General features: G+C 34.8%; 2 protein-coding genes across 2 annotated transcripts; both read right to left on the reverse strand.

Annotated features, from left to right (window-relative positions):
- Nucleotides 1-803: 803 nt before the first annotated feature.
- On the reverse strand, nucleotides 804-5,814 carry LOC114173839 (cellulose synthase-like protein D3). Its single transcript, XM_028058487.2, has 4 exons — nucleotides 5,645-5,814; nucleotides 3,845-4,745; nucleotides 2,836-3,643; nucleotides 804-2,745 (listed from the first exon to the last, which is right to left on the reverse strand). Exons 2-4 carry the CDS (start codon nucleotides 4,711-4,713, stop codon nucleotides 991-993), a joined length of 3,432 nt encoding a protein of 1,143 aa, XP_027914288.2. The 5' UTR covers nucleotides 4,714-4,745; nucleotides 5,645-5,814; the 3' UTR covers nucleotides 804-990.
- A 3,767-nt stretch (nucleotides 5,815-9,581) lies between these two features.
- LOC114173525 (TOM1-like protein 1) lies at nucleotides 9,582-12,555 on the reverse strand. Its single transcript, XM_028057985.2, has 3 exons — nucleotides 11,851-12,555; nucleotides 11,429-11,698; nucleotides 9,582-10,303 (listed from the first exon to the last, which is right to left on the reverse strand). The coding sequence occupies exons 1-3, from the start codon at nucleotides 12,367-12,369 to the stop codon at nucleotides 9,884-9,886; spliced, it is 1,209 nt and encodes a 402-aa protein (XP_027913786.2). The 5' UTR covers nucleotides 12,370-12,555; the 3' UTR covers nucleotides 9,582-9,883.
- Between the last annotated feature and the right edge of the window lie 230 nt (nucleotides 12,556-12,785).

Raw genomic sequence — 12,785 nt, forward strand, 5'->3', positions numbered from 1 at the left:
TTCTTACTAACCAAAGACAAGCAACGATAGTAGCCAAGATTATATTTAAAGTATAATATCAGTTTACATGACAAGTATATATTTATTAACCTAAAAATATATAAAAAAATATTTTATATTTGAGAATCAAAATCATTATTTTATATACAACAATTATTATTATAATAATAATAATAATAGGAACAATGTAAAAAAAAAAGAATATTTAATGTTATAAACCGACTAGAATCAACCCACCCGCCTACACAAACCCGCAACCACCCCCATATTTTTTTAGCAGACCCGCGGGCCAGCTCGTCTGGCCCAAGCCGAATAGGTATCCGAAACTTCTGGCTCCCTGTCACACATTACATTACAATTGATTGGGACCTTTCCAAACCAATAATAAACGCCTATGCAATTAATTCGTTTGGACCATCTTCTGGAACTCATTATCATTTATGATTTAAATTAGCAATAATGAAAAGGAATGTTCTTAACTTCTTATTTGATAGGTCAAACAAAATTGCTTCACTTCATAAAAACAATAGGCTATTTGTAATAATATTTATAGTGTTTTCGACTGTGTAACATGTTTTTCTTTTTTTAGGACTCGAAAATATTTTAATAATATATTTTAAAATGAATAGAAAATTAAGTTTACAAATAAAAATTATATATCTATTTATTAACTGATTACCAAAAAATATTGTTTTAAAACACATTTTTATTGTAAAATCTGTGAGATTAAAATTATAAGGAGTTAGTAAAGAATAAATTTCCTTTACACCGACTTGTGTAAGAACAAAAGGAGACAGCAAAAATATTATGACATCTCTGGAATTAAGTTCTAAAAAAAATTCATAACCATACCAGACTGCATAATTTAAGTCCATCCATTAGTAGCATCAATATGTAGAGTGATTATATATAGAGAAAGATAGATAGAGAGAAACTAATTTAAATGAAGAAATTGGTGACATAATGATGTGAGAAAAAGAATGAGGTATATCAAGGGAACTGGAATGAACCACCAATTTGGTTAGAACCAGCAGGGGGGTTGATGGCCACCCAGAGGAGAGAAATTGTGATTGCAATGAGGCCTGACCATACAAAAACTATGGTAGGTGTTCTTCCTCTTCTTCCCATCAAACCTTTTGCAAAGGGATACAGATGAGCCAAGACCCAGAAACTGAAGAAAACACCACCAAGTAGACGACTCCATTGAGGTATCACACTGTATATGGTTCTGCTAACTCCAACCGCTATTCCTATCATGTTAACCATCATAATTGTGATAGGTGGTATCATGAGAGATGTCCATTTCACAATATACAGATCAGCAAACTCATCATCTACATCATCACCACCCGACTTTGAAGTCAAGGTGAAAGAGATTTCAATCCCTGCCACGACTTTGAGCAAACCTTGAAGCACAGCTGCAAGATGAGCACTTGTCCCTCCAATCAGCCAGAACTGCTCATTTCTCCACCATTCTTCCAGCTCAATGCCTGACCACTTAATCTCCAGCACTGCAAGTATGCAGAGAGTCACAGTGATGCCCAAGAGGTAAGAAAGAAAAGTGACATTGAGGGTCTGCACAATGAATTGGCCAGAGAAAAGGGAAAGTGCAGGAAGGAAGCAGTAGACAATTAGGAAAATGGATGTGAAGGGGTAGATTCCAACATTAAGATATGCAATTCTTTGAAGAATTTTCATTCTTGGACTAGCCAGAAGAGCGTTGTTTCTTGAAAAGAATATCTCAACTGAGCCAGTGGCCCATCTAAGGACTTGATGCAACCTGTCAGTGAGATTGATGGGAGCAGTTCCGCGGAAAGCATCACGTTTGGTCACACAGTAAACTGATTTCCATCCTCTATTGTGCATCCTATATCCAGTAACCACATCCTCCGTCACAGAGCCATAGATCCACCCAACACGGTTTCCCCACTCGGTCTTGTCCTCGTACCAACACGAGATGACACTAATGGCCTCTGCCACCGTCGATGCATCAAGAAGATCGCGGGGTATGGTGAGAGCACCGGGCGGACGTCCGTTTTTCACGGCAGGGTGATCGGCCAGTGGCCGGCCTTGGAATTCAGCCACCGGAATAGAGTCGATGAGGAAAGTTGAGTTTCCAAACTTCTTGGGGAACAGTGATAAATTCATTTCCTCCTCCTCCTCATCACCCATCCTCAGTGCCCGACTCTCTTCTGGGGTGCTCGCCATTGATGCATGTTTCTTTTGACGGCCAAAGCAACAATTACAACTTGCGTGGTGCTCTTTGGATCGGGGCGGGTCAAAACCATATAGTGCGATCCGTCTGAAGAGGCACCCTGTTCCCACGTACACCGGCCCTTGAAGTCCATCAAGGGCTCTCATGTTGACATCAAAGAAGACAGTATTGTGATTGGCATACCTATCGGAGGGATCAATCCCTTCAAACCTCTGTGGGAATTGGACATAACAAAGGCGATCACCTCCCCGATCCATCATGAAGCACATGCCTTCCCTCATTGCCTTTGAGTTGTAGATATAGTGGTCGCAATCAAGATTGAGAATAAATGGACCGTTAGACATGACTGCTGATGCTCGAACCAAGGCGTTCATGGCGCCGGCTTTCTTGTTGTGATCATAGCCTGGTCGCTTCTCTCGAGAAACATAGACAAGAAGGGGAAGACGGATATCAATATCAGTTAGGTCAATGATACTTGTATCATCTGCACTTCCGGGGAGAGGTTCATCACTAGGAGGTTTCAACATCACCTGCATTATTAAACAAAATAATTCATCATAGTTAACTCAATAACACTAGTTTGACACTAGAATAAAACAGTACAAGGATCTATTTAATACCTGAATTATACCAGCATGATCACCCTTAGAATGCTCAGATGTAGGATTCAACCAAGTTCCTGGCCAATGAGTTCCATCAGCCATCCATGTTGCTTTAGGAATCTTTACCGTTTCTAAAGTTTCATCTCCCCTATTTTGTCTCTCAACTTTCATGGCCTTGATTTCCTCTCTTGCATGATAGGCATCAGATCGGCGGCGAATAGATTCCGGCAGACCGTTGATCCTAACCTTGAATTCATCGTACTCGCGCTTTACTCGTCTTCGATCCTTGACAAAATCAGGCCGCACTTTGTTCTTGTAAGGGTCTCTTTTTAAGTTGAAGTATGATTCAGGATTCCTGGGCTCTATATCATGTTTACGGCAGAAGGGAACCCATGTATTAGCAAAGCTTGCAGCTTCAGCCATAGCCTCAAAAGTTAGAAGTGCACCTCCATCATCAGAAACATAACAAGAAAGCTTCTCAACAGGGTAATCAGCAGCTAAAATAGACAAGATAGTGTTTGCAGTTACTAGAGGAGGTTCTTTCTCAGGATCAGCAGTAGAAACAAATATATCTATTCCTGGAAGATCAGATTTTCCAGTTGGATTGTTAGGGGTGGGTGTTTCAAATTTCTCCTTCAGAACATTAAGATCTGTGGATCGATTCACTGGGCATAGTTTAGGCAGTTGATCCAGAAGCCAGGAAAATGCAAACCATATCTCACAAACAACAGACATGCCCCACAGCCATACTGCATCAGTATTTTGGTGTTTGACCCTCCATGCCAAGAACAGTGCCAAGACAACCAATCGAATAAAAATGATAAGACTGCAAACAGACACATAGAACAATGAATTAGTCAAATGTTGACATGCACATCACTTATCACTCCTAGTTGTTAACATGTCAGTTCTTTGTTGGAGGACTCAAACCATAGATCATTGTTTAAGATAGTAAGTACATTTAGAAAACAAAACAAAGAGCCATATTTTACAAGGAAAAAGTGATTTAAGAGTAAAGACTGTATACCGATATGGACTGAGAATAGCAGCAGGTATCTTGAGTTTCCTAGTAAGTGGTCTCCAGGGTCTATTCATCAACTCAGTTGGCTCAACAACATCATCCTCTATTTCATTTCCAAAACCACCTTCCTTTGGCCATATAGCATTACCATAGCCATAGGTCCCCTTTGTTTCAAAGAGCCACCGGTTATGATCAAAGTCTCCGGTTTGGCTCCTCACCAACGTTGACTTCTGTGACTTCATCAAGGACAATTTCTTCCCCATTCTAGAGATTCCACCCGGTGGAGGAGGAAGTGGAAGAGGATGTCCATTATCTACAGCCACTTCATCTAGTTCTGTGTTCTTATACGCTTCCTTGCATCCTGGGCAAACACCACCTCCTGTTTTCACTGCATCTATATAACAATCTCTGCATATCTTAAAATCACACTCACATGGAAGAATATCAGCACCACGTTCATCACTCATCACCTTAGAATCACAACCAGGAACTGCACATGAAGACCCTTTTGCACCAGCCATCTGCGGATGATTTGCTTCAGATTCTATCACCTTATCCATTAGATGTGCTCTGGTAACGCTGTTGAATCCACCTGTGAAAAGTGAATTTGACACATATTGCTCCTCAACTTTCTGTGAGATTGATGGATCCATAGGTTGGTTATCTGGGGTGTCTGGTATATGCACTGTATAGTTCATGAAATCTGTGCTCCCTATTTCACTGTCAAGATCATCTCTGGAGTAACTGACATAACGACCTGAGGAAGTTCTCCGACCAAATTGCACACTCGGAGGTAAAGGGGGCTTCTGGCCATCACCTGCATCAGATGATGTTGATATAGATGATCTGGTTGCTCTAAACACTTTTGAGGCCATGTTTTTTTACTGCAAAAACTGATTATGATATCCTGAAACTCCGAAATTTACAAAATCAGAACTTCATCAAAAGCTATAGATAATTTTCAATTCACAAAAAACACTGAAACCAAATTTCAAAGATGAGTCTTCATCCATAGCTAAGAGTGCTGTGATAGAGAAAAATTGAGAAAAAAATGCACATTATTCAAGTATTATTCAAGTATCAAACAGATAGCTGAAACAAAATATAACCTGTTACCCCATTACAATACACACCTTTCTGATCAAACAAGTAAAAAGCTGGCTGGATCTCAGTAAAATCTTGAAGATTTATCAGATAATTTCAACAGTTCCTCACAGATATCAGAAACAAAAAAGCGAAACCCAAAAATTAAAACTTTTATGTGGACGTAGAAAATAAGTTGAAAAGAGGAGAGACCATATATTCACTGGAATCTAAAAAGATGCAGAGACTAAATCCATGGGCATTTTTTCCATAAACCCCCCACTACAAGATCCAAAAATGTTCTTTTTTTTTTTTTTTTTTTCACTCGGAACAAAACCAACCCGAAGAGATTAGAGCTCCAAGTAGAACTAGATTCTGATAGGAAAAAAAGTTACAAAAGTCATCTTCACACGAAAGAAAAAACACGAACCCCTTTGACACTGCTGTTTCTAATCAGCAGCAGCAACGACGTTAACAAGTCAGCTAAAGTTGGTAAACCCCTTTGACTTAGCTGCTTCAATGAACTCACAAACAATCATAAATCTAAAAAAGCTCAGATTTTTTTTGCAAAAGAAAATGCCCAATTCACAATTTCCCAGCTTTGTCATTTTTTTAAGCTCAGCCATCATTCATACAGAAAAGCTTGAACCTTGGGGTAGAAAAACAACCATGAATGCTTGTTACACAGAAAGGGTAGTGCAAAAGATGAAAAATGAAGATTACCTCTTTACTTTGTTTCAGATCTGTGTATGGTAAATTTACCAGAAAGCCATGAGAAGGGAAGAGAAGAGAAGAGATGAGTTTTGAATTTGAATCTGATAGAAAGCTTAAAAGTTATAAAGTGTTGAACTCGCTCTCCAACTGTCACCTTTGTAGGCTTCAAAATACAAACAAATAAACGCGCATACATGACACAATCACACGCAATTTAGACAGAGCTAAGACAGGTGCAGAATTAGTCTTCGTTAAAACATTTTTTATATTTTTTATTTTATTTTATAAAATGCATTTTCTGTAATTAATAACATTCATATTGCAAATGAGAAGGTTATTTAATTTTTTTGTTTATTTTTGGTATATTAGAATTACAGTAAAATAGGATAAAATATATTTAATGATTTAAATTACTTTTATTCCATTTAATGATTTGTATTAATTTTAATTCAGTAATTGTACATACACTTTTGGAAGTTTAATTAACTTTTCATTTGATACTTTCTCTTCATAAATATGTACAGTTTTTTTTTTTTTTTTTATTTAGGCAACAGCATTATATAATATGGTTTCTCTTTTTACCAGCATAAAGTTTTAAAAACCATGACCATTTGATCAAGGTTCAGAATTTCAGTTAGTGTTCTCAATTATTCCAAACATATAAAAAAGATTGAATTGTACAACTCTATCACTTGCAATTGTAGGGACCATTTTGTACGAATTTAAGGAACTTGAAAAGAAATTTCAATTATTAAAGGGCTTGGAGAACAATTTGGTATGTTGGATGGACAATCTTTCATTTTTTTTTAATTATTAAATAAATTTTATTATGAAAAAAAGTATTTATTATCTATGCTTAGGTTTTTAATGATGTTACTTAACAATAATAATATATATCAATGTCAAGCAATATTCTTTTAATTATGTCATGTTTCTCATTAAGATAAAGAACACATAGCTTGATCTCTCACTAGTTTGATTTTAACTTTTTTACAGTATTCATTATCTATGCTTAGGTTCTTGATGATGTTAATTAATAATAATATGTATCGATGTCAAGCAATATTCTTTTAATTATGTCATGTTATTTTTTTCATTAAGAGAACATAGCTTGATCTCTCACTAGTTTTATTTTATTTATTTTTTACGTTTGAAACTGCAGAACAGTGGTCGGTGTTTAATTAATAGAATTCATCATTGCCTATTAAAAACCGACATAACAAATAAAAAAAAAACATTTCATTTTATTGTAAAAGAGTACCAGAACATGGAGACAATTAGACAAAATATCACACGCCCTCGAGAAATGCATTATTCAGGGTATAGTTTTATAATTATTCTTTTGAAATATAAAAAATAATCTCCACTTTTTTTAAATTAGTTTGCTTTTCATAAAGTTGCAGAAAATGCTAAGTGTGGACCCTAAAAATTCGTGAACTTTTGTTGTAAATTGTTAAGAAATAAATATCAATTCATGATGACCATCTAAAAAGAACAACATTAATCATGTTTTTTATTAAAAAAAGAAAAAGGGTTTTTCTTAAAATGAGTAATTTAAATGTATTTTGCTATTTTAAATTTATTATGTATTTTTTAAATAAAATCATGATTAAGTTTCAAAATTTAGAACAATTGGTATTTTAAACATGGCAATTGGCTTTAATAATGTTATTTTGACGAATTTTAGATAAGAATCTTAAGATAAGAATATAATTTTATATGTAATGATGGAAAATCTGAGTGTAAACAGTACAGTAGTAAGATTGTAAGAATTATAAAGTATATTTTATATATTAATCAAAATTTGAAGAACAATCAGTAATATTATATTTTTTATTATTAAATTATTAGTCTTGTTGATACATGTTATAATTAAATTTAAAACTAAATTATATATAATTAGTGTAATTCTTATTTTTACTATCTTTTCTTATTAAGTAGAGTTATAATTAATGTTGATTTTATAAACTATTCAGTGGTTAAGATTTTAATGTATAATATTTTATTAAAATTAAATAGGTAATCCATTCCCAACTACATAATGTAGGAAGATGTTAACTGCTGCAAGCACTGTATAAGTATAATTTCCAATACTTAATTTATTATACGTTGGAACTTAGAATAATAAACTCTATTGTTTAAAATAATATAAATTTACGAAACTGTTTAAAATATAATTAATAATCTTTAATTTTTTATGTTGAAATTTGAAATAATTAAATTTACTAATTAAATTAATATAAATTTATATAACAAATCTTTTAAAGAAAAAAAATACATTTTTTATCTTTTATTCCTACAATTATTTTCCAAACAAAAAAAAAACAATTTTTTTAATTTGCTGCTTTATCTTTTCATTTAAGCTTTTTGTAAATTTAATTATATCTTAATTTTAATAATACTAAAATAAAAGAAAAACAATTAAAAAGAAAAAAAATAATTGAATAACAACGTTAAAATTATTTATTTATTTATTTAATTTTTTAATATATAAAATAAATTTATGAACATTTTTATTTGTTAAACAAAGTAAAACTACATAAATACTGTTGTTAAAATTCTTATGCCACATTTAACTATAAATTTTGTAACTTCATTATTTTTTAACTAAAGTTCTTATGACATTGATTACGATTTAGAAGTCGATGGGTTATTATTAAATATTATATGAATTCATAGATTGATTGACATCAATTCCAAAATAACTTGCTCCACCGCTTGCTTTGAAAATTGCTCTTCGTTTAAGTTTAAATTAAAGTATGTGGGTTTTAGTACTTTTTTCAATTTTCTATATTTTACTTTGCCAACTGAACTTTTCAAGTGTTCAACCATTTCACCACCTACAAAGAAAAATATAATCTAAAAATTAGAGTTGGCTGAGTCCAGAGAATACTAATGTGATTATGATTTGGTTTCATACAGTAATATGAGTTGAAGATTTCAGATTTAAATGAGATTAGGCATACATTAATATAATCACGTAAAAAAGTTACAAGAAAATGTTCTGAGAACAATTTAATGAAGCTTTTTATTTCATTTCAATGTAAACATAGCACTTTTATTTTCAATATTTCTAGTGTTGTAAAAGATTTACGAAAAAAGAAATACATGTTTTCAGTATTTCTTACTGATGCAAATATTTAAAGAAACAGAAAACATATAACACGATAATACACTCAAAACTCAATTTTGAATAAAAAAATTTAGATTTAAATACATTTTTCGTTTTTATTTTCGTAGTATTTGTTACGGATGTTCCTCATTTTAACAGAATGTTTACAACAATTCTCATTTTTATCGAATGTTTAAAATGGTCCTCATTTTCGCAATTTGTGTTTTATTTGATCATTTTCTGTGACGTCGTTAAATCAGTAACGGATCACTGTATAAGTGACACTTTTTGATATTATGTTGCATTGAAGTGTGTTACGTGTACTGACCGTTACTAATTACTAATTTAAACAGCGTAAAAATCATCTGCAACAAACACTACAAAAATAAAGACGAAAAAGATATTTACACCAAAAATTTATAATTTAAGCATGAAGAAAATTGTTTTGATACTTCACCGCTATAAAACATAACTTGACCGAAAAAGCAGCGTTTTAGGTGTTAGCGTGCCTGTTCACGCGTCAAACCCAACCCAATGTCTCTGTCATAATTGTAACGTGCTTTTGTTACTAACATTATATTAATGAACGCCGTTTCAAATCCTTCAAAATGCTACATTCTTTCTTATTTTGTATATTTATTCTTCCAAAACGTTATCATTTCTCAGTCACATGTTCATATCATGTGCCATTATGCCATGCCATATCCATAGAAGTTTTCTCCTCATAAGTGACGTAACTGCGTTACCAAACGCGTTTCATTGGTAGGTAATAGATTAATCCGAAATGAAGGTTTTCACATTCAAAATATAGAAAGAAAATTGACATTGTTAAAGTGCAGAAAAAAGTAGAATCGGTATCATACATCAACAAGAAAAAATGATTGTTATGTGAGTAATAACAGATGACAGAGAGTGAATGAAATTATCCAGAGTTTCCCACGTATATCTTGTCTGTCAATAACTTATATACCATAATGCAAACATAAGTTGCACACAAAGTGCAAAAAAATTAATGGAGCGAGCAATCTGAATCCTGAACAAAGTTCAGAACAGAATCAACATCTGGATATAAAAGTAACGTGACATTAAAAAGCACTCTGTTTGTTCTATATTCATTGTAGAATCAGTATTGCAGCTCAGAAAGAGATGAGATCATCTTTTGGTGATTGCTGCTTCTTTGTGTCGTGTCCCCCATCTGATCCTTCACCTCTTTTTTTCCCAAAAATCATCTCATCAAGATCATCCATCATGTCATCGTTGCTTCCTCCCTGGGGTGTTCTTGATCCAGCTGGTTTTCTAATCAAGGCATCTTCTTTAATATGGCGTGGTGATTCGTCTGGTTCCACAGCAACTGGAATCATGGCTGGTTCAGGTTGAAGTGGAGCAGATGCAGGCTGCTTCAACTCCTCGTACTTGGTGAGAACCTTCTGAATCTCATCGTTAACGTTCAAGGCTTCAAAAAGCAGTGCTTCATTGTCCCCCGCAGTTTCAACAATTCTCTGGACAGTGGTTTGGGAGCGACGACACTGGTGTACAAGTGTGGAGGTCAAATCATCCTGCACATAGAAGAAATGGTCACATTTACATTTTTGGCAATTCACCAATGTCTGCTTCAATACGATTCTTCTCTAGCAAGGTTCATCACATGGTTAAAACTGAGTTTTTTATTTATGGAACAGTTTAGGATAAGTTCTTGACTGGTTGTTGCCTAATTTGGTAAATGGATATCATATGAGGACAAGGGGCTTATTAGGTAAATAGCATAATCAATAACTTATTGAGTAAATGGCATCCCTCTTTGTAGTACCCATCATCCTAATAAACCAGTAATTCAAAATTCAAAATTTCAGATAAACAATACCCATAACTGCATTATCAAGGCCAAGGGGGTAATAGATCTCGTTACTGGAAAACTATAGAAGATGTGATTAGCGTTAAAAAAAAATCTAAATAAACTATAACAAGCATTAGCAGTTCATTTTTTTTTTCTTTGGAGAGGATATCATTACTATTATCACTCAAAACATCATCAGTAAATCGGTTCCCTCACCTGTCTCTTAGTTTATTTCAGTTTTACAACACTTTTTTGATGTTTCCATATTTCAGTCTTGTATTGACAAATACCACTGACGATTTTTTATGACTATATCTATATAGTATAACACACAATTGTAAACCAATAAAAAAATTTCACAAGTTGACACAGTAAAGTAGTTCAAGATAAGCACTCACACGAGTCAGAGTAAAATACGGAGATACACTGGACAAAACTTTGTGAAGATGATACCCAAGTTGTTTACAGTGGATAACATTTCCATAACCACAGTATCTACAATTTTTCCATCACCAGTCAGTGCAAACTGACAAGCTTTATAGATTTAAGAAAATTGTTCGTTTTCTTACTGTGAAATGTGAAACATTTTCATCAATATCCTAAATGATGCGGTTAATAGTCAAGGCATAACATCATCAAGATCAAACTTACACAGCAGAGTAAATTTTGATGACAGAAAAGATCATGCAGCAACATCACAGGCATACAAAAGCAACTGAAGTTCTATCCATATTCCATCCGCAAATAACACAAATCGGTCCTAATCCAAACCTACATTACTTATGGCAAAAATCAACCGAGAGCAAGAAAACAACACATTCAAAAATAGCAACTACTAACATCATACCTGTAAAGCATCCTGTTGCGGCGAAGACGACAACACAGTGGAAAGAAGCTCAATGCTATTTCTGGCAACGTCAAAAGCTTCCTTAGTCTGTTCAGGAGAAAAACTCTGAACAGGAACATCATGCTCAAACTGCGCAGGCACATCATGCTCAAACTGCTGTTGAAGACTGACATCAACCTCCGCAGCAGAAACTGAACGAGGCGGAGTGAATATAGGAGCCAAGCTTTCATTGTCACGACCAGGAAACCTTAAACCCCTCGATCTCAGACTCTGAAAAACAAAAAGCAAAAAAAAAAAAAACTCATAAACATAACCAAAAAACATCTCACACCATTTAATTAATTCACAGACACTGGTCTCTAACTGTTTGAATTCAAATAAAAGTAAATACAGAGACAGAGACACAGAGACAGAGAGAGAACCTTGTAAGTTTCTTCAAAGACAGGGAGATATCGCAACTCGCCGGTGGACTCACCCCAGGCTTCGATCATCATCAAGGCCTTGTTCCGGTTGTTGACGACCGTCTGGGGGTCGTCGATGAGTTTGACCATCTCGTCGAGAACTCGCTCGGCGGCGACCTCGGAGAAGGCCTTCTCGCAGTTTTTGACGCAGGTTTCGAGGAGGACGAGGGCGAGGTACTGAACCCTAGGGCTTTTCACCATGATTCGCTTCTTGATTCCCCTTATGAGTTCCACGCTGGAAAGCTTGTCGGTGTTGATGAGGTCGCAGAGATCGAGGTTCAGGGCCCAATCGGGCTCGTCTAGGGCCTCCGAAGTAGCGTCCTCGACTAACTTGTCGGCCTGATTCGGGCCCTGGAAGAACTCTCTGACCTTGAAGCTCATCGAACTCATTCCCTCACTCATCTTCCGACCCACTTCCACTCCTCCGATTTTCAGACGCTCCCCCAAAGCATTCACCTTTTCCATCAGATTATCGCTCATCTTCTGATTCTGATCCAAACAAGATCAACGGAAAAAGGGTTTTTCGTTTTTCACAGTGAAGTGTTCGGTGCTCGCAACAACGCGTGACGACTGGGCAAAGTCTACCCCTTCGCAACGCAACGCAACACTCTGTTTTCCCCCTTTCCCTTTCTCTCTGTTGTTTCCTTTTAATTGGAACAGAGTGTTTTAACTTTTCTTTAAAAATATCATATTTAGGGTTTCTTTTACAGGGTTTTCTCAATTCATATCTTAAAATTATTATTTTTAATTGTCATATAATTAAGTGGATAACTTCCTTTGGACTTCAGAGGTACTTTTTCTGTCTTCTTTACCTTCCAAACTTCTTTCTCACTCCTAAATTCATTATTCCACTTCACATTTATTTTCCATAACCATTTTCTTTTTTCAAACACCTT

This window comes from Vigna unguiculata, chromosome 2, assembly GCF_037176805.1.
Source record: "Vigna unguiculata cultivar grain cowpea cultivar isolate G323 ecotype 2 chromosome 2, ASM3717680v1, whole genome shotgun sequence".
Taxonomy (NCBI): Eukaryota; Viridiplantae; Streptophyta; class Magnoliopsida; order Fabales; family Fabaceae; genus Vigna; species Vigna unguiculata.